General features: G+C 39.5%; 1 protein-coding gene across 3 annotated transcripts in view; it reads left to right on the top strand.

The window, feature by feature from the left end:
• Nucleotides 1-8,958: 8,958 nt before the first annotated feature.
• The window catches only part of GRM5 (glutamate metabotropic receptor 5), a gene marked incomplete at its 3' end in the record, with an annotated part of 269,980 nt that continues 255,148 nt past the window's right edge, over nt 8,959-23,790 (top strand). For all 3 annotated transcript variants that reach the window (XM_084276966.1, XM_084276965.1, XM_084276964.1), the window contains exon 1: nt 8,959-9,702. In XM_084276966.1, coding sequence (XP_084133092.1) covers nt 9,024-9,702 — 679 coding nt within the window. In that variant the 5' untranslated portion in view covers nt 8,959-9,023. The remainder of the gene's footprint in view (nt 9,703-23,790) is intronic.

Raw genomic sequence — 23,790 nt, 5'->3', positions numbered from 1 at the left:
TTCCTCCTCCTCACGCCTTTCCCCCCACCCCCTACCCCCCCATCCCCCCTCTTAAATCCAGGGACCATTCACGCCTCTTGCAAATGAGACTTAGGCGATGCTGAGAGAACAGCGTGTTGCACGGGGTGTGTGTATGTGCATGCGTTTGCGGGGGTAGGGTACTCGGTCCTCAGCATTTGCCCGTGCTCAGAAGAAAACAGGATGTGCCCATAGCTGGAGGAGTGACAATGCTAGCCGAGTGGGGCTCACCTGCTGGTGATCTTTGCAGAGGCATTTGAGGATTATTCAGCTCCAGAAGGTCTGTGTGAGGAATGCTATCTCTGCCGTGGCTGAAAATAGGAGGTTTCTACCCCTACCCATCTTGATTATTTGCCACCAAAAGGACTGCTTTGCCTTGCCTGTAAGAAGAAGCAACTGCTGCCACCAACAAGGTAATGCTGTGGGGTGGGAGAGGGGATTTATGTGCCCTGGGCTGCAGACAGAAACCGTGTAAATGCAGGAGGAACTGTTTTCCCTCCCTCCCTCTTGCTTTTGCTCTGTGCCCTGGTTCCCGGAGGACAAGCACGGCTCCTGGGGGCCAGCAAGCCAACCGGTGGGGTGGACCTCCAGGGGCTGCTGGGGCATCAGTGGGTCGGTATGCTGGAGGGCAGTGGGCACTGACCCCTCGCCAGGAAAAGGATATGTGTGGGTCTGGTGGGGGGGGGCTGAGTTACTGCAGTACTGGGGCTTGGTGGTGTGTGTGTGTGTGATATAGCCCCTCTGCTCACCAGTGGGGATTTGTCTTGCCAGGAAGGAATAAGGGAAACAGGGATGTATTTTCCAGAGACAGCCAGGCTTAGCTCAGCCATGGACTTTTCTGTGTGACCTTGGGACAAATCACTTTGGCTTTGCTTGGCGAGTCCCGTCTGTTCCTTATTTAGTAATCAGAGTTAATGTCTCCGTGTACAAAACCGATTCATTAAGGATTGAGAGGGACAGCTATACCACTAGCCTAACAGGAGGAGAGAGACCTAAGCACCAGTGTGTTTGCACACAGACGCGTCTGTATGCACAGCCACTTAGTTGTAGCAGCGCAGGTAGATGCGCTGGGAGTTAACCTTGTCCAACAGTTTCCTCTAAGATCCAGCTCCATGTATTTAATTTATCTGTAAAAAATGTCCTCGTGCATGGCAAATGTCACCACCATGGCTGTGTTTACTACTGGCCGATATTTAGATTATTTTCTAATTCCCCCCCGCCCCCCTCCCTAAACCTGCCGGGAGGGGAACGGTTGCGGCGGGCGATGCTCAGTACCAGGGACAGCGCCCGCTCCCCGCCGCCCGCAGCCGTCAGGCAGCTCTGTCCCGCACCCCAAGGCTCGGTCGTCCCTCCAGCCCCGGTTCCATTCCTCCTCCTCCCAGAGAAGGGCTTTCTGGTGACCCTGGGGGGGCGTGGAGGGGGGGGTGACTGGGTGCAGCGGGATGCCGGTCGTTCCTTTCTTCCAGTCTTGAGGACAAAGCAGGGGGATATTCATCTCGAAAGTGGAGTTGTGGAGGACCATCTTGAACATAACTGCTCTGGACCACCCTGGAAGGGAAAGACGTGTGGAGGAATTAACTGTCAGGCTCTTTTCCTTCTCTGTGACTTTTTTTTTTATTACTGCATTGCTAAATATTTCTATGATATATTAATATTTTGCACAATCTCAAGTACTGCAAGTGCGTGCCATTATTTATACTACATGATAGGGAATACCAGGGTTAATCATTATTTCAAAGAGTCAGAGAGTATTTTCAGGATTTTATATAGGTTCTTCGTCATTTTATTTGTCAACATGTTTATAGCTTTTTTGGTGTAGTGGTAGTACATGAATGCTTCTGTAACACCACTCTTCTTGTGGTTTGCTAGAAAGTGTCTTTTGGAATAGCTATTGCTTTTTGTTGATCACTTCCTCTAGACCATACAGTTTTGTTAATTAATAAAATGTCTAGGGTTACAGCTGAGATCACACAAGAGCTGCTTGTTCCTGCATTGTATGATATAACAGGTTTCTGGTGACAGCAGCAATAAGTAGTATATTTAGCAGACTTGCAGAGATCGTGTCAAGTTTTGCTGGGAAGTTAAGCACCTGTATATTAAAATTGAAATTATTTTATCAATCAGAAAGTGTTTTTATGTGGGCATAATATGGGAAAGAACTTCTTGGGATTGGTAAGGATCTTACTGATAATTATAGCATTCTGCTTATTATCTATGAAGGCATGAGATCAGCACACCAGTCTGCTATTTTCAGTGGCTGTTCTGGCCAAATGGTTAAAATTCCTCTGTGCAGCTTAGTTTCCGCCTATTTCTAAGTGGAATTACTGGAAGCTGTTTCATATTCTCTCCTGTTGTATAAGGCTGTTTCCTTTGTCAAAGGGCTTGATCCAATGCCCGCTGGAATTCACAGAGCCGATAATGCAATGACTAATGGGTGTTTGATCTTTTTAAATTTATTTTTTTTAAATGGAAAATTTAGATGCAGTAGAAATCTCAAAGCAGAACATTGGGCTCATATTATTTTTCATACTCATATTATTTTATCATATTATTTTTCAACTAAAGATCTGAAATTTGAGTGCATCAAGTTTTGTGTGATCAAACTGAATTACCTCCAAGGAATGGGTGTGTGGGACCTTCTGCAAACTGAGCCGCTCTACAGCATTGGGAGATGTTAGATTCCCAGAACAGAACCAAATGCTTAGGATTTGCAATGCCAATAGCCAGCAGAACTGAGCAAATTCATTCTGAAGGTATACTTTTTCCTCACATTGGTCGCCCTCAAGATGAGTCAAGAAGTCTTTCTTATGTAATTATTTTTCTAAGGCAGTTCCATCCTTTGCTATCCAAAGATCTTGGCTGTGTGATAACTGGAAGGACTGACTCTGGAACAGTAATTTAGTTGCTGCTCACTAAGGTTTTGTCTTCTCTGATGATGAAACCTGGGTTAGTTCCTTGGGATATACTGATTTGATCCATATCTGTATCGATCTATATTATCTCATATCTGATGGCATTGAATTAATTGCAGTATATACTGCAAATGAATCCTTGGAAAGTATATAATGAGCAGGTAAATGGCTGTAGGCTATACCAATGGAGTAAAGCACAATTTGTCATTAAAACCCAATGAACTTTGGGATTTTGTGATTTTTTTCTGATCTGAAAAATCCTTTAAGGAGATGTTAAACTTTAGATAAGTCTTTTGCAGATGCTTGACCAGTAATGTTATTTATGTACTTAACACTGAGCATATTCCTAAGTGCTTTCCTGGATTGGAACATAAGTTCTTACTTCTTCACAGTACTGTCCCGTTGGTTCAGTAATCTGGCATTTTATTTTTGCTATTTAAATATGCCTAAAGATTTAGAGCCTATGAACAAACAGGCTGTAAACCTACAAAATTGTAACAAAGAAGAAACCTGAAAGAAAGGTTTACAGTTTCTCTCTTATTTTTTCCCCCATGATGCAATATAGGCTAAATCAAAGCCTTCCCTTTGCTGTGTCTGTGTTTCGCCTGTAAGAAGCCACGTAGCCAAGAGAATTGAATTGCCAAAAGCCATGTGCTTCACTCTGGGGTCACTAGTGGGCGCTGCGATAATAATGTAAGTCACAGGGGGAGAGGGTGTCATTGGTTTAAACTCAACTACACCTGCGGTAGTGGAAGCCCTTAACAAGTCAAACATGCCCCATATCCAAACTGTCAGTCACATACATAGTGGAAAATCGGACCTGTGTGAACTGCTGTTCATAGTTTGCTTTTTGATCAAGATTTAATTACTGCTGTTAGATACAAGGGCTCTTTCTTTCTTTTAGGTCTGTACAGACCGTACTGAGCCTTGCATTTCAGGTTGAAATAAATAATTTTAAAAATTGCATGATGTTTCATGGAATATTACAGATGCTCATTTTCTACTCGGTTAAACCGCAACATGAAGTAGCTGGAACCCTGCCCTGAAGGAACAGCTGAGAATTTCTCCTGACAGAGACTGGCACAAAGTTTTTACTGACAGAGGGAGCAGAGATTACAGGCACATGTTGAGCACTTCATCAGATCTGTGTCTACAGGCATCTGGGTAGCCCTTAAATTTTTTTCTAGGGCAAAACTAAGCAAAGGACTGATATGCTGAATTATCTTTCTTTCTTAACTACTTCTGCAATTGCTCCAACTGTGAAGCCAGTGTACCAGAAGACTAAGAGCAAAGTGTCTGTCATCTATTGTTGAAGTGTGTGACTTCAGGATTAATTTGTAGTTAGATCCCTAGCTGAAATAAGCTAGGAACCTTGATCCACCAGTAATTAAGTGCCTGATTCCATTTTGCCTATGTTGCAGTAAATTAGCAATAAGTCCCTTGATGCTGAGGAAATTGAACAGTGTGAAAAGTAAATTTGACCCTAAGTGCTGTGCATGTTGATTTGCTTGTCCATCAATGAAAACAAGTAAATGGAGATAAATTATTAATTGGGACACAATTCCCATTACTTTATGAATGCATTCAAGAGTTCATTGTCTTTGATACTGCTGACACCTCTGTTCTCAGTCTGCAGGATATATATAGCATGTCAAACTTCCTTTAGGGTTATCCCTAACAATTCCCTAACAATTTAAGCAGTAGTTATATTTAAGCTTATGAAATTTTGCTTAATTTTATTTTAGTACTCATCCTGCTTGTAATAATAAGCTTCCTGTAGTAGGAAAGAATGATAATAAAAGCATGGAATGACTTGTATGTGATTCTCTTGGGACAGAAGAGCCATAAAACTGTATATTTGAACAGTTCCCTTGGCCATCTTCTCTTCAGGAAGATGTTCTCCACGAAATGTGTAATTAGCGTGCTTAGTCTATCAGCTCTCTGCTCAGACATTCGGCCTAAAATGGGATGTGTTACCTGATTACTCTCATGGCATCTTTGCATGACAATAAGCACAAATTGAGATACAGGAAACTCAGTTTAAACACAGAAAGAGACCTTTTTACTGTGATTGCAGCCAGACACTGGAACAGGGTGCTCAGAAAGGTGGTGGAGTCTCCATCCTCTGAGATATTAAAAACCTGATTGGACATGAAGATGAGAAACCTGCTTTAGTTGAAATTGCATTGTGGGGTGCATGACCTAGATGGCGTCCTGAAGTGCAGTCCCACCTCAACTGTTCTGTGATTTATTAGGTTTATGAGGGCAAAAGTAAGACCATGGATTCACATCCATATTATACAACCATAAATCCATGGAAATTTAGCAGGCTCACTTAGCCATGTCAATATAAATTTCAGGTTGTTTCACTACATCATGAAAGCCCACAGAAAACATTGACTTCAGATGCTTTGGATACAAGTCCTAAGCCTAATACTATAAAACATAACCAGTTTTCTTGGCATAATTAGTAACAGCTTTCTAAGTCCCAAGTAAATTGACTTTCAATTTAGTACAGTGTATTTAAATAAAGTTCATTAATTCTGGAACAAATACAGTCTGCATCTGGCCCCTTCTTTTCCCTTGGATGCCATGGAGTGGAAGGATTTGATTTGTTTTAGACCTCACTTTTGTGCCATGGGAACAACCTAACCATGAGACCTCCAATTACTATCAAACCAGAAATATAAAGGAGACCTTCAGCTTTATTTCATTCGATACCCTGTAATTTTCATAGAATCACAGAATCACAGAAAGCATTGAGCTGGAATTGACTTCAAAGATCACCTCCTTCCAAACCCCTCCCATGGGCAGGGACACCCTCCACTAGCCCAGGCTGCCCAAAGCCCCATTCAACCTGGTCTTGAACGCTGCCAGAGATCCAGGGGCATCCACAGCTTCTCTGGGCAACCTGTGCCAGGGCATCAGTGCCCTCACAGAGAAAAAATTAATAGAATCATAGAATATTTGGAGTTGGAAGGGACCCCTAAGGATCATCAAGTCCAGCTCCTGGCTTCACACAGGTCCAGACAAGTCAGAGCATGGGATCAAGCCCAACTCTCTCAGCCTGTCTTCATAGCAGAGGTGCTCCAGCCCTCTGATCATCTTCCTGACCTCCTCTGCACTTGATCCAACAGCTCCATGTCATTCTTATACTGGGGACCCATAGCTGGATGTGGGGTCTCACCAGATAAGAGCAGAGGGAAAGAATCCCCTCCCTTGACCTGCTGGTAATGCTGCTTTTGATGCAGCCCAGGTTGGCCTTCTGGGCTGCAAGAGTATGTTGCTGTCTTATGTCAAGCTTTACATCAGTCAACACTCCTTCTCCTCAGGGCTGCTCTCAATTTACTATATATCCATTTTATATCTAATCTGTTTTATACTGATAGATTCAGCTGTTGACAGAGAAGAGCAAACAGCTGTTCTTTGGAGTGAAGATCAAAATGGGCTTGCTGCCCTCTCTTTCTCATATATCCTGTATGCAAAGGGTTTAATCCATAGGCACAAGACCAAGAATAGTATTGCTCAACTTGACCAGAAACCTGGTTGATGTGTGTTGTAGAATTAAAATGGTGGAAGGGGATTGGATATTTTTGTGTGTGTCATGAGCTCACCCCGGTCCTCTGAACTCCCTCTATTTGTACATATGCAGATGCACAGGCAGCTAGGTTATAAAAGGATATCTAATTGTATATCCAGTTACAGTCTGAGGCAGAGCTGGTATTTGTCTGGATATAGTTGTGCTCTGTACATGCTGCCTTCATTTGAGAAGCCCAGAAAATTAAGTACCCATGGTTTTAAATAACAGATCACTATTTATGTTCAAATGTTAATGTTACTAAATAATTAAAGATTTTTTAAAGTTATAGTACATTACATTAATTGGACATATAGGAATTTATTAGCTGTGATATTGTACAGAGATATCCACTGTCATTCATCCTTCAGTCTGTTTGCAAATTATACAGTACTGTCTCCAGAGTCACAGAACAAACAATTGGAAGACATAAGCAGTAGTGATATTCTGTAATTAGAGACTAATTAACCTGAATTGAACTGTTGTTATTCCTCAGTGGCCAAGGGTTGCAGTATTGATAAGCTAACTCTTCACAGACTAGAAAAAACTTCTTGAAGTGTTCTACAGTTTTCTGAACCTTATTTCATTATTAACGCTTCATATTACTATAAATTAATATTACATGAACTTATTAATACTGCAATTAATGTTACAAAACCATTTCTATTAAATGTTTTCTCTTTTTTTAAAGATTTGGATTTCACTTGGGAATGTTCACTAAAACTATTGCATGATTTCCTCTGCGTAAATAGTTTATAATTTATAGATGTCTAGGTAGAATAATAATTAAGCAAGTCTAACCTCGAGCAGAAAACTGGTTTTAGGCTTGACTGTCTCATATTCAGAATCAGGAATTTTCCCTGTTACGCTGTACTTTATGACCCAGCTCTAAAGGGTAAATTCAAGATTAAAATACTGCTAGATTTTGAACCTGGAAGAAACGGAGGTAGACTTCCTATGACAAGGGTTTCTTGGACTTTTCAACATCTGAACTTTAGTAATGATTGTTAATGGATTAGAAATGACTGGTGGGTCTGAAATGTTTGTGAAATTGTGTATTTTCTTTTTTTATTACCTCAAAAGATTTATGTCAATAAAACTGATGTCCCAGAATTTTTCATTTGTTTTGTTGATAATAAAACTGGGCATGTGGCTCACTAACTAGCTCAGCATCTTCCTAGATTTAAGAGTGTGCTTAATTTTCTGTACTCTCAGTGGATCCACTGGCCAGTGTGGAGCAACAGATGGTACTTTACTGGTCTCTGGGATCAAGACCTGGGCAAACTACAGTTTCAATGCTATATTTTAAACCAGAAGCATCATGTTGCAAATTCAGTGCAAGGTACAGGACATTTTCAAGTACATTTTCAAGTTCTATTGACTGCAGACCAAGAGACTAATTCTTTGATGTTTCTTTTCTTATTTATTTTTATCTTTCATGAACACTAAAACTGAATGCAGATAGCATTGCAGACCATATGCAAACATAGCAGTACAAATATTTTAGGCAGTAATTCATTTGTACAACGTCTATGTTGACTTCTTTCTACCAATGAAGTTTGTATAGTTGTCCACAGTACCAGGATATATCAAATTGCTTATTGGAGATGTTTGATTTAGGGATATAAAGCCATGAAAAGAATTTAATTGCTCCACTGTTTCAGAATAATTGTTCCTCTGCTGAAATATTCACTGCTTAAACCAAATACAAATATTAATAAAAAAATCAGAATTCTTAATCCTAACTTGTTTTAAAAGTTAATTTGTTTCATGTTACAGCTTGCAAAGAAAAAAACAGATTTACCAATTTGAAGAACCAGATTCTGTGTTCCGTAGAATGTTTAAAGAATAGCTCCTTTTGTCAATAGTTGTTTCCTAGTACTGTAGCTGATAATATAGCACAGCCCAAAGTACATCAGTGTGACATAGGCATTTGGGTTATAGAGTGTGTCTGAAAGTAAAGAGAGTTGTTTTTGAAGACATACATTGGAAATGACAACATCTTTCTTCTTTGGAATTAATAAATGTCTGTATTTTGTGCTTCTGAAAATATTTCCCAAAAGAGTTTTTAAACAAGAGTGTCAGAGAGAAAGGTACTGATTCATATCAGAAGAAGTACAAGTCTAAGACTGTGAAACACTGAAGTACAGCAAAGTTTTCCAACTTGAAAAATGATGGAAGCAAGTGTATGTAGGGGGCAATGGATTACAGATATTGTCAGCAGTAGGAAAAAGTGCAATTTTAAAAGAAATGATGAAGCTGATCTTATAACTATTCTAAAAGTTTGTTCTCTTATGTATTCATTTTTTAAAGGTTATGAGGATTATGATCACATGTGCAGCTCTGCATAACTGTCCACTGGGAGAGGATGGTGACTCCTTAGAGAATTTATGCAAACTCGTGGCTAACCATCAGCACAGTGCTCCTTTTATCCAAGAGATTTGATAACTGCTTTTCATCAGCTCTCCAGGTTTATTCCATCATGTTTTCTCTACCAGCCTAAATTATTTCCTAAAATGGTCCTTCTGCTGTTCCTTGCAATCCTGTTATTGAAGGAAGATGTCTGTGGGAACTTCGGGCTTTTGGTTTCTGCACAGGCCAATGAGAGAAGGGTGGTTGCACACATGCCTGGTGATATTATCATTGGAGCTCTATTCTCCGTCCACCACCAACCAACTGTTGACAAGGTTCATGAGAGGAAATGTGGAGAGGTAAGAGAGCAGTATGGCATTCAGAGAGTGGAGGCAATGCTACATACCCTTGACAGAATTAATTTGGACCCCACACTGTTGCCAAATATAACACTAGGATGTGAAATAAGGGACTCCTGCTGGCATTCTGCTGTGGCTTTGGAGCAGAGCATAGAGTTTATAAGGGACTCTCTAATTTCATCAGAAGAAGAGGAAGGGATGGTGAAATGTGTGGATGGATCTTCATCATCTTTCCGCTCCAAAAAACCGATTGTTGGTGTCATCGGACCTGGCTCTAGCTCGGTTGCTATCCAGGTCCAGAACTTGTTGCAGCTTTTCAATATACCTCAGATCGCTTATTCTGCCACAAGCATGGACCTAAGCGATAAAACCCTGTTCAAGTATTTTATGAGAGTTGTTCCATCTGATGCGCAGCAAGCGCGGGCTATGGTGGACATTGTCAAGCGCTATAACTGGACCTATGTTTCTGCTGTACATACTGAAGGTAAGAGGTTATTTTTCCATATAATGTCTTTGAACTTTGATGTAGTCAAATAGTTAGATGCTGATAATTTCATGTTGATGCGTTTTTTGCCAGTTATCAACAGCATAAACTTTTACTTTACTCAATAATAATTCCTCATTCCCTATGAGTCTAAAGTAGCATCATGTTGACAATGGCTGAAAAAAAGTTTGAAATATAGGGTTGTGTGTAGTAACAAGGGCCACTTGTTGCTAGAAGTGTTTTCTCTGGAGTTTCCTAAGTGACTTCCATTTCATTTAGTTGTCATTTATGTATTTTTCTTAATCTACCAATCAGTGTATTTATGTAGAATAATAATTTTACTATATTGGTTTCAATGGGAAATGAGAAAAGGTCTGGTGTTCCTAGTGCAGAAGAGAGCTAAATCATCATTTGAAACTGTAGCTGAGTCAAAATGTGTTCCCAATTTATATCTAAGACACGAATGCATGAATACTAGAAAACATGTAGCTCTGGCTAATATTTGAATGCAGGTTGCCTGAACTATTGGGCATCAGAACTATTTCTGTCCTTTTTATGATACTCCATGGACTGACTATTGCAGACACTTCTTGCTCTGAATCTGGCCATTGGTTTCAGGAATGGGGAAAGAAAGTCTCCTCAAATCTTTTTCACCCACTTACGGTCCATCAGGTGTCCAGAAAATCATAACTACATGCTAAATTATTTTCTTCTTGTTAATCATTTGAGTTAGAGCTTAAGCTTTTTCCCCAGTGTTCAGAAGAGTATAAGATTAAAGGGAAATACTCTGGAAAAGTTTATCTGATTTCATTATTTCTGTATTGGCAGAACTGAGTGGGTTCATCCTGCTGCAAGTAACTAGAATTTCATACCACCTTAAAAGCAGGTTTCACCAGCCTCTGTCTAATGACAGCACCATTTAATGAGTTTTCTGGAAGTAGGTTCTATGATGAATTTTAGGATCTCACCGGGTCACCTACATTCAAACAGAGAAATTCAGAATATTATCTGGGAATGAAAAATTATATTAAGGGATTGAGTAGTGGTGACAGCGTTTCTGAACAGCAGCAGATGCTGCTGGCTTTATTACAATCAATAGAAAGCAGATTGTCCTTCCCACACACTGAGTATGCTTCTCTCGCAGCCTTCACACGATTCAAAGCCCTTTTTGGGGTGATACTGGTCCAATGTTAGTATGCGAGATCTCCTACAGATATGTAGGGAGCTTGTCCTGCAATATTTAGAACAAAAAAAAGAATTTACATGCAGATTGTTGCAGTCGTGTTGCCATCATTATAACAAAAGCTGGTAGATAACTGTAGCCTCTTTTGTATGGGGATGCATGAATATATTAACAGTTTACTATAATGGTGTATAAATCACCCTACATCACATCATGTTGTGAAGGTACTCTGTGCCAGCTGATGTCTTTGGCATGGCTTGGTGTGCAGCCTTCGTTTCACAAATATGCATGAATAACATTATGGTCAAAAATAATGACACTGATGCATCACATTAGCATAATATTTTATACTGACTGCTTTTGATGACTTATCTAATTTTTGCTACGAACAACTTTTAGACCTCTGCTTATTGAGAAGGGATGCTTACATATTGTGTCTGAACTGTCGAGATTATATCAAGGTCTTATTCTGCATAGAGTGAGACTACTGACTTTCGCCATTTCCTGTGGGGACTGTTTGCAGAAGATGGTAACATAAGTCATGTTGATCTTATGGCAGAAGAACTTTGCACTGTGCATTGGAAAGAAGGGAATAGGGACACAAGGTTTGAAGTTGGAGAGCTGCTGTGAGCAAGACAAGAGAAGAAATTGACAGAGGAGCGGGTTGTGAAGAATGAGAAGTGTTCAGTGGTATATCTAGTACAATGTATGCCTACTTCTGCTGGTGTAAAATGGACAAGACAGCTGGTATTCCATTAGTACCTGAGGCCTCATGTAATTCATACATGTTTAGAGCAACATGACACTGGACTTCAGTGAACAAACATGAAACTTGGGTTTTGGGAATCTTATGATGATATCATCTGTTTGGTCATGATGATGATGAATATGCTTTCCAGCTAAATAACATCACACAAATGTTTTATAACACTAGAACAGATGGTATTTATAATGAGATAGAAAAATACAAACTGGTCAAGGTATTTCTTTGAAATGTAACAATGTCTGACACTCCAAAGGTTATGGCAGATGTTGCTCCTTCCAAGAACAGAATGATTTTTAAAATACCACAACACACACCTGTAGATGAATGTTAAGTAAAGGAATTGAGTAAACAAGCAAAAGAGATATTCTTTATTTAGATTATTTCTATTTTTATAATTAATTTTAATATAACATCTGTATAGTTGTAAACATTCTGAATATGTTCCTATACTCAGTATCCTACACTCATAGATATTATTTCAAAATGGGGATAAAATTCTTGGATTCCACTCCTTGCAATTTTTATCCACTTAGGATCTTGCTCTCCTGTTCAGAGAGGACCCTTTTTTCAGTGTCTCAAATAATTCTGGCCATCGGCATTCACTAGCTTTAGCTAACATGATATTTGGTTTCTGGGAAGGATTTCCAAGGAGAGGGAGATTCCTCTCTTTCAAATATGGACTGGAAGAAAAGAAGAGGCAAAAAAAACCCTGGTTATTTCATTGCTTTGATAGTTCCATCAGCAGATAAAGTTATAGATCTCCTTTTGGTCTAGTGCATGAAAAGCCTGCTGTGAAGTCAGTAGCTTCACAATAAAATGCTTCCTGTTTAAATCTTTCCTTCTGCACTTACTAATCATCTGTGTCATCAGTGTATTAATATTTTGTGAGGTTGATCTGAAGTTTTGTTGTTAAATACCTATTCAATACTTCCAGATTTAAAACAGGCAAAATTTTTGAAAGGGTCTCGTAAGCTTTACTCCTTTGATATTTAGCATCCCGGTTTAATCTAGGTGATGCCTTCAAGTGTGCAAATAGCCACTAAGAGTATCTTTTCTTCTATAAGAATTGGAAGGCAGCAAGCACTATTATCAGTGGAGCTATTATAATTTTAAGGATGAAGTTTCTGCACTCCAACAGAGAGGAAATAGAGTAACATGAGAAGGATATTTCTCATAAAGCAACAGTCATCTCCACTTATTGTAGTGTGTTCTACATATGCCAATCAGGAATTTTTGCAAGTCTTAGGTTATAACCCCCCTTGCTTGGCTCTGTCAGGAATGGCATGTGCTACCGTCATCATTATCTTCCTGCACTCTCCAACGCTTCCTTGCATTTAATGATTTGTGAAGCTCTACTCTGCACCAATATAGCTGTAAATACAAAATTTTCACCCACCGTCAGGACACATTTTTAAAAAGCCTTAGCAGTTCTGGAATCTACATCATTCCATAACCCCACAAACAGACATGTTAAGCACTGTAGTAGGGAGGTAGGAGTGATCAGGCAAAGAAAAAAAATGTCTTTTCACTAAGGACCTAAGCACTTACTCAGGCTTTAACTTTATGGATTTCTACAACAGGCATGCAGGCTCTGCTGGAGACCACTTTATTTCAAGATTGTATACAGATCTAATTCTTCTAGCTGGCTTTACAGATGGGTTTTCTCTTCACTGTGATGGCAACAGAGATTAAACTTTCCTTAAACTCAAACCAACTTTCACTTCTTAGACCAACCTTGCAGACAGACCGCAGATCACTAATGCAGTCAAGAACTGACTCTGTGCCTCTCTTTCAGGCCAAATAGCTCAGCAAAGAGAAGCCGTCCAGTTTAGAATCCTTATAGCATCTTTAAGTTTGGAAAAGACCTCTAAGAGCATAAAGTCTAACCATTTACTCCCTCAATTTCTCAGAACACCTTAGGGATCTTTTTAAACTCATGTAACCATTGCCCATCCAAGGGGAAACTAAGGAATGGACAAGGCAGTAGAGAGGAAAAATTGTGCCTGTATCTGGATTTTGGGAAGTGATGGTTAGCATGCAGATGAGCTAGATGGGCTAGGCAGATTAAGTACCCCTGGAGTTTTTTCTCAGCCTTTTCTTACTTAACCACTTGACATCACAAGTAATTGAAAATGGTCAGGGAAACCAGGGAGAAGCTGGCTTCTTCTCCCAAAAGGCAAAGAACTACCTGTTTACTTCATTTCCCTTATAAAATCTTTCCCTGGTCTTTTTGAAAGATCAGAGGAAAAGATATACAATTCTCTTTTCCTCCATCATTGCAGTTTGAAAAAGACCATTTGAAGTCAGCATGCCCCCCCTTGACCAGACTGACATTCAGGTCAGGCCTTCCTAGTCAAAAACAAGGCCAGTCCTGAGAGTCTGTGCTGAAAATTTGCCTGGAGCCAAATAAATTGATAATTTGAAAGGCAATTGTCATTGCCATTGGAAACCATTTACTTTGCAACTCTGAACAGAGTGAAGAGGTGATGTATGCTGGAAAATACAACTGCACAGGGTACAATTGAAACACAATAGGCCAAATTTATTGGGGGTGACAAGGGATAAATTTCACTCAATTGGGCATGATTTACTTCTGAACACAGCCTTAAGGAAGAAGCCACTTTGTTAACATTTTCTTTAGACAGCTCTGCAGGTAAATATTGGATCAAACTCATCCTCAAAGTCCTTTTGGTTTAGTATCACTTTCCTCCATTTAAATTTATTATAAGTGTATAAAAAGAGGTCATTTACAATAATTTTATTAGGATGAAACCATAATAAAAGCAGAACTTACTTTTCCTGCAGGTAAGAGTTATTTCACACATTTTCTTACTTATTTATTCAAATGCTTCTGGTTACAAGACTATTTTTGCTTGCATCCTTTGCTACCAAGTAAAAAGCAAGATGAAAATTAGTCATAGTGTGTAAGAATAGGATGAAGAAATGAACGAAAGAGCTCCAACAAGTTGACCTTAAACCTGCTGCTTGGAACAAAATGTACTTATAAGGCACTGTGAATATTTTCTTTAGGTTCTAGATTTTCCTCCTTTAGGTAAGCAAACTGTATCATGCTCAGAAATATCATTTGTGTTTCACAAAATATGTTTTAAAACTATATTCATTCTATTTTAAGCTTAGGTGATATTTTTTCATGTTTTATATGGAGAAAAATCTACATAGAAATAACATACCAAAAAAGATTATTTCTTTTCCATGAAAAATCTTTCATTTCAAAAGAAAACTGTTATAGTAGAGTCCAAGAAGACACTCTCACTGAGTTACAAGGTTCAGACTGGGCCCTCTTGCTTTCTAAACTCTTTCTGAGAGAGAAGCCTAGTTGTGACTGGATCCAGTCTTAGACTCAAATTCTAAAAACCAGTTCAGACCCTTGGTTCTGCTACAGAGTTAGTAGACTCAAATTCTAAAAACCAGTTCAGACCCTTGGTTCTGCTACAGAGTTAGTTTATTTCAGCTCAAGCTGTGTGGTGCCACAAAGGGGACACCCTTGGTCATTTTCCTATGCTACTTAAGGCCTCACAATCTACTACGCAAGATGTGCATGAGCCTGTCCACAAGGCATGCATCGACTTCTTGTCCAATCTTTTCCTCATGATGATATGAGTAACATCTTTGAAATTTTATCTATGCAGTTTCATCATCCTCCTGTTTTATCTGCACCTCTGTCTTTTCTGTCTTCTGTTGACTTAAGATAAAGTGTTTTCTCTCTATCTTTGAAGGTCTTTCCCTTGAATTATAGGCTTGGTCCAGTTTATCATTCTGTGCATGTGCATGACTCCTAGTTCTTCTCCCCTTCAAACAAGCAAAGGTTCAGCTAAAGTTCAGTTATGGTTTGCGGCCTAAGGCTTTGCACTCCAGTCACTCATGCCAAGCAAAGTCATTCATGTCAAGCAAAGCTGTTGAAGTTTCAATTCAATCTAATTTCAAGTGATCAAGCAATTTATTCTAATATATTTAAGTAAACTATTTAATATCTTCCCACCAATATTTCTAGAAATATCTTTTTGAAAATTGGAGAATAATTTGTCTAAAGAATGGAGATATTCTATTTCCAAAATGTTTCATTTTTGCCCTTGGGAAATTACTTGAAGGGGTTTTTTTTTTTTTTAATTTATTTTTTAAATTACTCTTTTTTCTTATTTTTTTCAAGATTTTAAAACTGTTTCAAACACAAATCTTGAGATTAAGATAAATCTAATTTTAGATGCTCTTAAACACATTAATTTTGTAGTGCAAAACTAAAAAAATAATCTCTCTCCTGAAAGAAAATAGGGAAAATGCAAAACACAGTCCTGGTCCTATCCTGTTGAGGTGTTTCCTAATTTTTTATTGAATGTTGACATCTATAACAAAGGTGGCTCCTTTTTGGGTCAAAATTCAAATATTTATCCTAGCATCGCAATTGTGAAAAGTGAGCAAATACTATCAGCTGGGAATATTGAGAGAGAAAACTGAAGTAACATCAAATGAATATTTACTTTGTTCTGCAGTGACTGACGAGCCAGGCAGCTCTTTAACATTGCTGACAGGCTACTCAGGCCAGTCATTCTTACGGTTTTGTTTTTCTTGAGAGAAGAGCTAGAAGATCCTCACACTTCCACACTTTTGGCATGTCTTATTTACAACCAGTCCTATACAAATTAAACGTTTTTGGATATTGACAAGTGATTAATCCAACAGTTCAGCAGGGGCTCATGAAGCAGGTCCCATTACTTAGTACTTGTGATGATTTGTGGTATATCTGCATCTGTTATACTACTTATTCATGAAACCATAGATTTTTCTTTTTCCATGCATGTAGCTAGTGACAGGAAATTTAAGTCATGAATATATGAAGATATAATTATTCTTCGATTTAAAGGTGAAAAGTGCAGGTAGTTCTCTTTGATATGAGAAAGAAAGATCCAGCACACTATTCCATATTTCTTGATATTGTTGGAGCAAGTCCAAATGAGGGCTCCGAAGATGATCTCTATCAAGTCCACCAATAAAACATATCCCTAAGCACCACATCTACATGTCCTTTACATACCTCCAGGGAAGGTAACTCAACCATTTCCCTGTGCAGCCTGTTCCAGTGATTGACAACCATGATGGTGAAGAGATTTTTCATAATATCCAGTCTAAACCTCCCCTGGTGCAACCTGAGGCCATTTCTTCCTGTTCTATCACTTTTTACTTGGCACAAGAAGCTAGCATCCACCTGGCTACAACCTCCTTTTAGGCACTTGTAGAGAGCAGTAAGGTCTCCCCTCAGACGGCTTTTCACCAGGCTAAGCAACCCCAGTTGTCTCAATCTCTTCTCAGCAGACTTGTGCTCTAGACCCTTCACCAGCTTCATTGCCTTTCTCTGGACACAGTCCAACACCTTCAGTGTGTTAAGGGGCCCAAAACTGAATGAGTGCTTGAGATGCAGCCTCACCAGAGCTGAGAACAGGGGGATGATCCCTGCCCTGGTCCTGCTGTCCACACTATTTCTGATACAAGTCAGGATGTAGTGGCCTTGTTGGCCACCTGGGCACAATGCTAGCTAACATTCATCCAGCTGTCAACCACCATCTCCAGGTCTTTTTCTGCTGGGCAGCTTTCCAACCATCCTTCCCAAGCTTGTAGTGTTGCCTGTGGTTGTTGTGACCCAAGTGCAGGATCTGACAATCTTAGTTGTATTGAACCCAGACATGAAAGAACACTTCCTGTATCTACAAGAGATAACTTGTGATTTCTATGAAAGCTAGGAAAGGCAAATGGCCTGCATTCTTGAATCATGCATGAGATAGTGATTTTGGAGGTAAACCAAAATTATAGATATTGCTTTAATTTAATTTTGAAGCCACTGGACAGAGAATAACATTGCATCCATTTTAGTAAAATCTGATTGCAGGGTCCTGATGATGTGGAGACATACCATGCTGTAAGGCAGAGTATTATACACAAATACATTGTATGTTTATGCATTAAAGGAGTCATTGGGAATGTTATTAACTGAATGGTTGCCATAGACTTTGGAAACAGAATTTTGAGACAACCCCATTCATAAATCACAGATTTGTTTTTAAACTGACATAATTTAACTCATTCTGAATAGGCCGACTGGAAAAAAACAGTTAAGATTTCCTCTTATTAAGGGGATTTTGTGATCTTCTCTTCTCTTCTCTTCTCTTCTCTTCTCTTCTCTTCTCTTCTCTTCTCTTCTCTTCTCTTCTCTTCTCTTCTCTTCTCTTCTCTTCTCTTCTCTTCTCTTCTCTTCTCTTCTCTCTCTTCTCTTCTCTTCTCTCTTCTCTGTCTTTTCTTTTCTCTTCTTTTCTCTTCTTTTCACTTCTTTTCTCTTCTTTGTTTTTTTTTGGTTTGTTTGTTGGTTGGTTGTTTTTTTTCTGGAAGTGTTTGGAATCACCTATGGCTGGCCAAATACATGATCCAGGTGATATATATGGAAACGTCCATGTAAAATCAATTACATTTTCACAGGGCAGACAAACATTGCATAAGGAATGGCTATTACGGGAAGTACGATACATACTAGACAAGATTGAAAGATAACAAATGTGTTGGCTAGTAAAGTAGATCACTAAATGAGTCCCACTGCCCAAATACAACTTAACTTCTAAGAACAGCAGAAAGAAGAGCAAAATTGTCTGTTACTCAATCTGTTGTGATCTAGTCAAATGGTTCATATTTGTCCTTACCTAGTGTTTAGGTTTTTGTTGTATTGTTGGGGTTTTTTTACCATTTCTTCCAAAGCTAGATTTCTTCTACCTTCCTAGATGACATTATAGGCATAGGATGAATACAGGTACTGTCAAAAGAAACGTGCAAAATTGTAGTGAGAGGACTTTGATCAGGATCTAGGATCTAGCACTATGGTTCCCCCAGTATCTGATAAAGGACATAGATCCTCCTTAGCCTTCTGTTTGATGTCAATGTATTTAGAGAAACATTTTTATTAATCTTTTGTGGCAGTAGCTGGATTAAGTTCTAGCTGGACTTTGACCCTTCTAACCTCACACCATCCTTGTAATCCTCCTGTGTGGTCTTCTACTTCTTCCAAAGGTCTTTCTTTTTTCTTTCCTGAGTTACAAAGCTCCCTGTTCAGCCAGGCCATTCTTCTTCCTCACCAGCTTGTCTCTCTCACACGGGAATGTCCTGCTCCTGCACCTTTAAGATTTCCATCTTGAAGAATGTCCAGCCTTCCTGGATTCCTTTGCCCTTCAGGACTGATTCCCAAGGGACTTGGCCAACCAGTCTCTTAAATAGGTCCAAGTCTGTCCTCAAGAAGTCCAAGGAAGCAGTTCTGCCTCCCTCCTTACTTCTTCAAAAATTGAAAACTATCTTTTCGTGATGGCTATGCCCAAGACAACCTTCAACCATCATATCACCCACAACTCCTTCTCTGATTGCCAAAAGAGATTATATATCATAGAATCACAGACTTGTTTGGTTTGAAAGGAAATGCAAAAGTCACTTAGGTCCAACCCCTGCCCTGCACAGGGACGCCCTACCAGTAGACCAGGTTGCCCAGAGTCCTATTCAACCTGACTTTAAACACTTCCAGGGATGGAGCATCCACAGCTTCTCTGATTATGTACCGCTTTTTTTTTAAGAGTATGTATGTTTTCTCTGCTCATTTGTGGGGAGATTGGTACTCCATTTACTTCTTCAATTTGCAGGCAGGCAGGCAATTATTTTCCATAAATCATCATACAAACTGCTGTTTCTTACCTTATTAGCAAAACAATGCCTATAAACATGTACTTTTAATTTTTCCCTTTTATAGTTATCTGCCTTCATCTTGTCATAGCTCATCTTCTGCCCATCTGGCTTACTATCTCACCTTCCTCAATGTTTGGTGGGACTTTTTTTCTCTTCCTACCATCTATTTTTTCTGGTTATACTACCTCTTGCTTTCCCACCCCTTCCCCAATTTGGTATTTTTTTTTTCATTCTATCTCTTTCTGGTCAAAATAAGACTATAAAACAATTAGATAATTTTATGAATGAGATACATGATACATGTATCTTATTCATCACTGATTTGGAAATTTCCATAACTTGTCATTTATGTGGTCATGACTGTCAACCCACGCAGATTAAGCCCTCACTAAAGTAATGGCCATCAAAGTTGCACACTATTTTAAACGTTCATACACTTGTAGAATCCAAACTTTTTCCAAATGTCTTCTAATATTCAGGATTTAAATTCCATATTCTCATTTCAAAAATCTGCTTCAAACTAGACATATTATTCAAAATTCTACATTTGTTTTGTCTTAAAGCCTTGCATATAACAATTGTTCAATTTGTAGATTTTGCATTTAATGAAAAATGGGACAATTTTAATTTGCAAGCAGACTTGAAAGTGAAAAATCAGCTGAAATTCTTCCTCTATTTCACCCTCATCAGTTTCAACAATCTTCATCCTCGATTTCATTCTCAATTACATTGGAATAGGTTCTTGACCAAAATATTTTTTACACTTGAAGAGTCAAACCCCATGTTCCGTCCATCTTCTCTCAACCAGCTTGCCTCAAAGACAGTCTGTAAGCAAGCTGAGAGAGCAGTCAGGGAGTATGCTTATATATTCTTGAAGATGTTCCCTGGCTTAGAGAAAGCAATGTAGATGGCTATGATCTCAGAGCTGAGCTGCACAGGCAGCATAAATGCATCCTGACAGCAAGTGAGTGAAACTATATTTAGGCATGGAAAAGGAGCAAAAGCAAGAAGTTTGGAAAGGGATCTCATACCTTCTGTTAATGGAGGAGGAGCAGTGAAGTTCAGCTTCTTTCCCATTTTCATGCTGGCTTTGCAGCTTGGAGAATTTTATTGCAAATTTCCAAAAAAGTACAGGGAAGAAAAAATAGTAAAAATATGCAGGTGCTGCTCCTTTGGTTTTATGAGCAGAAAAGAACTTAAGGTTGCATTAGGTAGGTAAGCATTTGCTTTAACTTTACCTCACAAAAATACAGGATTCAAATCCTTTTCACATTAACAGAAGCTTTCAAAAAGTTTAGAATATGTGCCCAAAAATGATAACATGAGGAAGTCTATATATCTTTCCAACACAAGCCTCTCATATGTCTTCAGTCATGGTTATATATATAACAGTCGTCTTTGGTTTCTTCCTTCTAACAGTATTGTGTGATGTGAAGTTACCTTGCTCATTTTCATACATTTGCAAGAAAGACAGACAATTTGTCTGACCTATTTCTTTCCCTAAAAGGAAAGTATGAGACTGGCTCAAATCTAAGGGGCCTGAAAAATGTTGATGACAGATCAGATGCATTCTTTCTCTGACTTGTATCTCTCTCGAAAGACCAATGTACAGGGTAATTAGGTGCTCGACTTATTTCTTGACACCTCCATGCTTACTGAAAAGAAAGGGATATATAGATGCTCCACATCTTACTAGATATGGGGCTGAAGGTTTGGTTCACTCAAACATAATTTCTATGGAGGGATGTTGGGGTTTTTTTGTTTGCTTTTTTTTTCTCCCCAAATCCAAAGGCATTTATGCAAAAGCAGAGATTTCAGCATGCCTGAGTAGCCCAGATTGAAGCATCTGGTACAGAATGCATTCAGAGATTTCAATCTTATGGATTTTGCACAAAAATCAGACTTGGGCAAAGACTAGGACAGGCTAGGAATGTAGTGCTTTCTGGTAAGTTATATAATATTCAATCAAGAAGCATAAGCTTTATAGTTATAACAACATTCTGCTGTAGACCTGTATTGAAAAAGCAGAGTTTACTTGACCTGTGGACTTAGTAATTTCTCTTTTCTTCCAACATTCCCTATTTGTTTGTTTCTTCAGCTGTGTGACCTTCTTGCTCCTCCCTCTCTCTCGGACAGTAGAACTGTCTGAATCATCCAGGATAACATAGTCCTTTTCTTTCCATGCTCCTAAACTGATTTTAGTACAGCTTTATGCATTATTAATGTGTATTCAACCAAGAAGTTTATGCAGACAGATTCTGCTTTGCCAGTTGTTCGCAGACTGTTCAGGCAGGGCTAGAGAGTGCCTTTAGGCACTCTCCTTTTGGAAGGAGTGACATGTAAATAGTGCTGACCCTGGAGGAAAGGTGCTGAGAAGCCTCTCAGTCACACATGGTAGCTTTTAACTATGTTGGGCCAATGGTGAAGCCTCTCTATCCTTACGTGATGACAGATGCATCATACATCATCCCGCTATGAGAGGGAAGACTATTGTGCCCTCTGATTTGTGCCATGGATCTAACTTTGCAGTTTGCCTAGCTATTTCTGTGGCCTGGAAACATATTTATCCTTGGTGCTGTCTCTGGGCACATCAAGGATAAGAGGGTCATTAGGAGCAATCAACATGGTTTTACCAAGGGGAAGTCATGTTTGACTAATCTAATAGACTTTTATAAGGATACAACCAGATGGATATATCATGGTAGGGCAGTAGATGTGGTCTACCTTGACCTCAGTAAAGCATTTGACACCATCTCCCACAGCATCCTCATGGCTAAACTGAGGAAGCGTGGTCTGTAAGGTTGAGTAGTGAGGTGGATTGAGATCTGGTTGAAGGGAAGAAGCCAATGAGTTTTGATCAATGGGACAGAGTCAAGCTGGCGGCCTGTATCTAGTGGAGTACCTCAGGAGTTAGTGCTGTGACCTGTACTATATATTCCTTGACAACCTGGATGAGGGAATAAAGTGTACAGTCAGTAAGTTTGATGATGATGGGAGGGGTGGTTGACACACCAAAGTGTCGTGCTGCCATTCAGCAAGACTTGGACAGGCTGGAGAGTTGGGCAGGGAGAAGTTTAATGAGATGTAACAAGGGCAAGTATAGGGTCTTAAATCTTGGGAAGAACAACCCCAGGTAGGTTGGGGAATGGCAGCGTAGGTGAGAGGGACCTGGGGGTCCTGGTGGACAGCAGGATGACCATAAGCCAGCAATGTGCCCTCCTGGCATTGGAATGTAACATTACAGGGTTGTGCTCAAGTCAGTCAGACCATTGAGAAGTACAACATGTCAGCTGAGGATCTCAGCTAGTGGCTTAGCACAACCAGATAGACCAGAGCTACATTGGGTGTGCCTGCAGCCTCTTCCGTAGCCTGCTGTGGACATGCCTTCAGCCATCTGCAAGGGGGCTGCTTAATTATTTTATAATGGTTTGGCATTTTGTAGGATGAGAATTGGCACACATGGGTGTCTCTGAAGCATTTGCTCCAAACACCCACATTTCAAATGTGCGATGGAAGTGTTGTGAGGATCAATACTTTGGAGAGTAAGGGACACTCAGACACTGCTGGTAATATATGGAAGAGAAGCTTGTGGACATGTAGTTTGTTTACATGTTCTGTTACTGACCACACACAGGTTTGTGCCCTTAGAGAATGTACTCTGAAAAACAGAAGAAAAAGTACCTTGAGTGACATACCTCCATCGGGAAGGAAGAAAGGACTCTGGAATCCCAGAAAACTGAAAACTTGAAGGCTGATTCCTATTTCTCTTGAACACGCAAGCTTTTAACTGATTTTGTTTTTTCTACTCTTGAACAGTTGGTAGAGTGGGTGTTACATCCAACACCTCCGTGTGACAAATCTCAGCCTACAAAATACTGACACGTTACATTTCATTAACCATATGGGACCTAATTATGCTGCCAGCTAAAATACAGGTGCAAGTCCCAAAGGATCCATTTACTATATGTGCATGGGCCCTATAGATCCTTACAGTACATTTGCCTACACAAGTCAGGGAGTTAATTTGACATTTGCAAGATATATGGCTTCAGTGATGTGTGTAGAACCTAAGCTTTAATATATAGCTGAAATGGAAGATGATATTTTTTTTACTTCCAAGATGGAAGGTTTTGGGTAAGATAGGTCAGTGTCAGTGTGTGCGTAGTCATAAATAAAAAAAAAATAAAAGTCAAAGTCTTACAAGAAAGTAACATTTCAGCATTTTACAGTCATGTCTATAAAGAATGCTGGCCAAAGGTAGCCAGAATCCTTAAAAAAGTACTGTGTAGCTATCCTCTGTCTACAGACAGCCTGGAACAAAGCAGCCTGGATTTGGCAGTGTTCTCCCTACCCTGTCACTCTCCCTAGGATGTCGGTTCAAAGATATGAGCACTATATAATGCCACTTGCAGCA

Source organism: Gallinula chloropus (genome assembly GCF_964237585.1).
Source record: "Gallinula chloropus genome assembly, chromosome: 1".
NCBI classification, from domain to species: domain Eukaryota; kingdom Metazoa; phylum Chordata; class Aves; order Gruiformes; family Rallidae; genus Gallinula; species Gallinula chloropus.
Note: the sequence above shows the minus strand (reverse complement) of the source record. Positions and strands in the feature narration are given on the sequence as shown.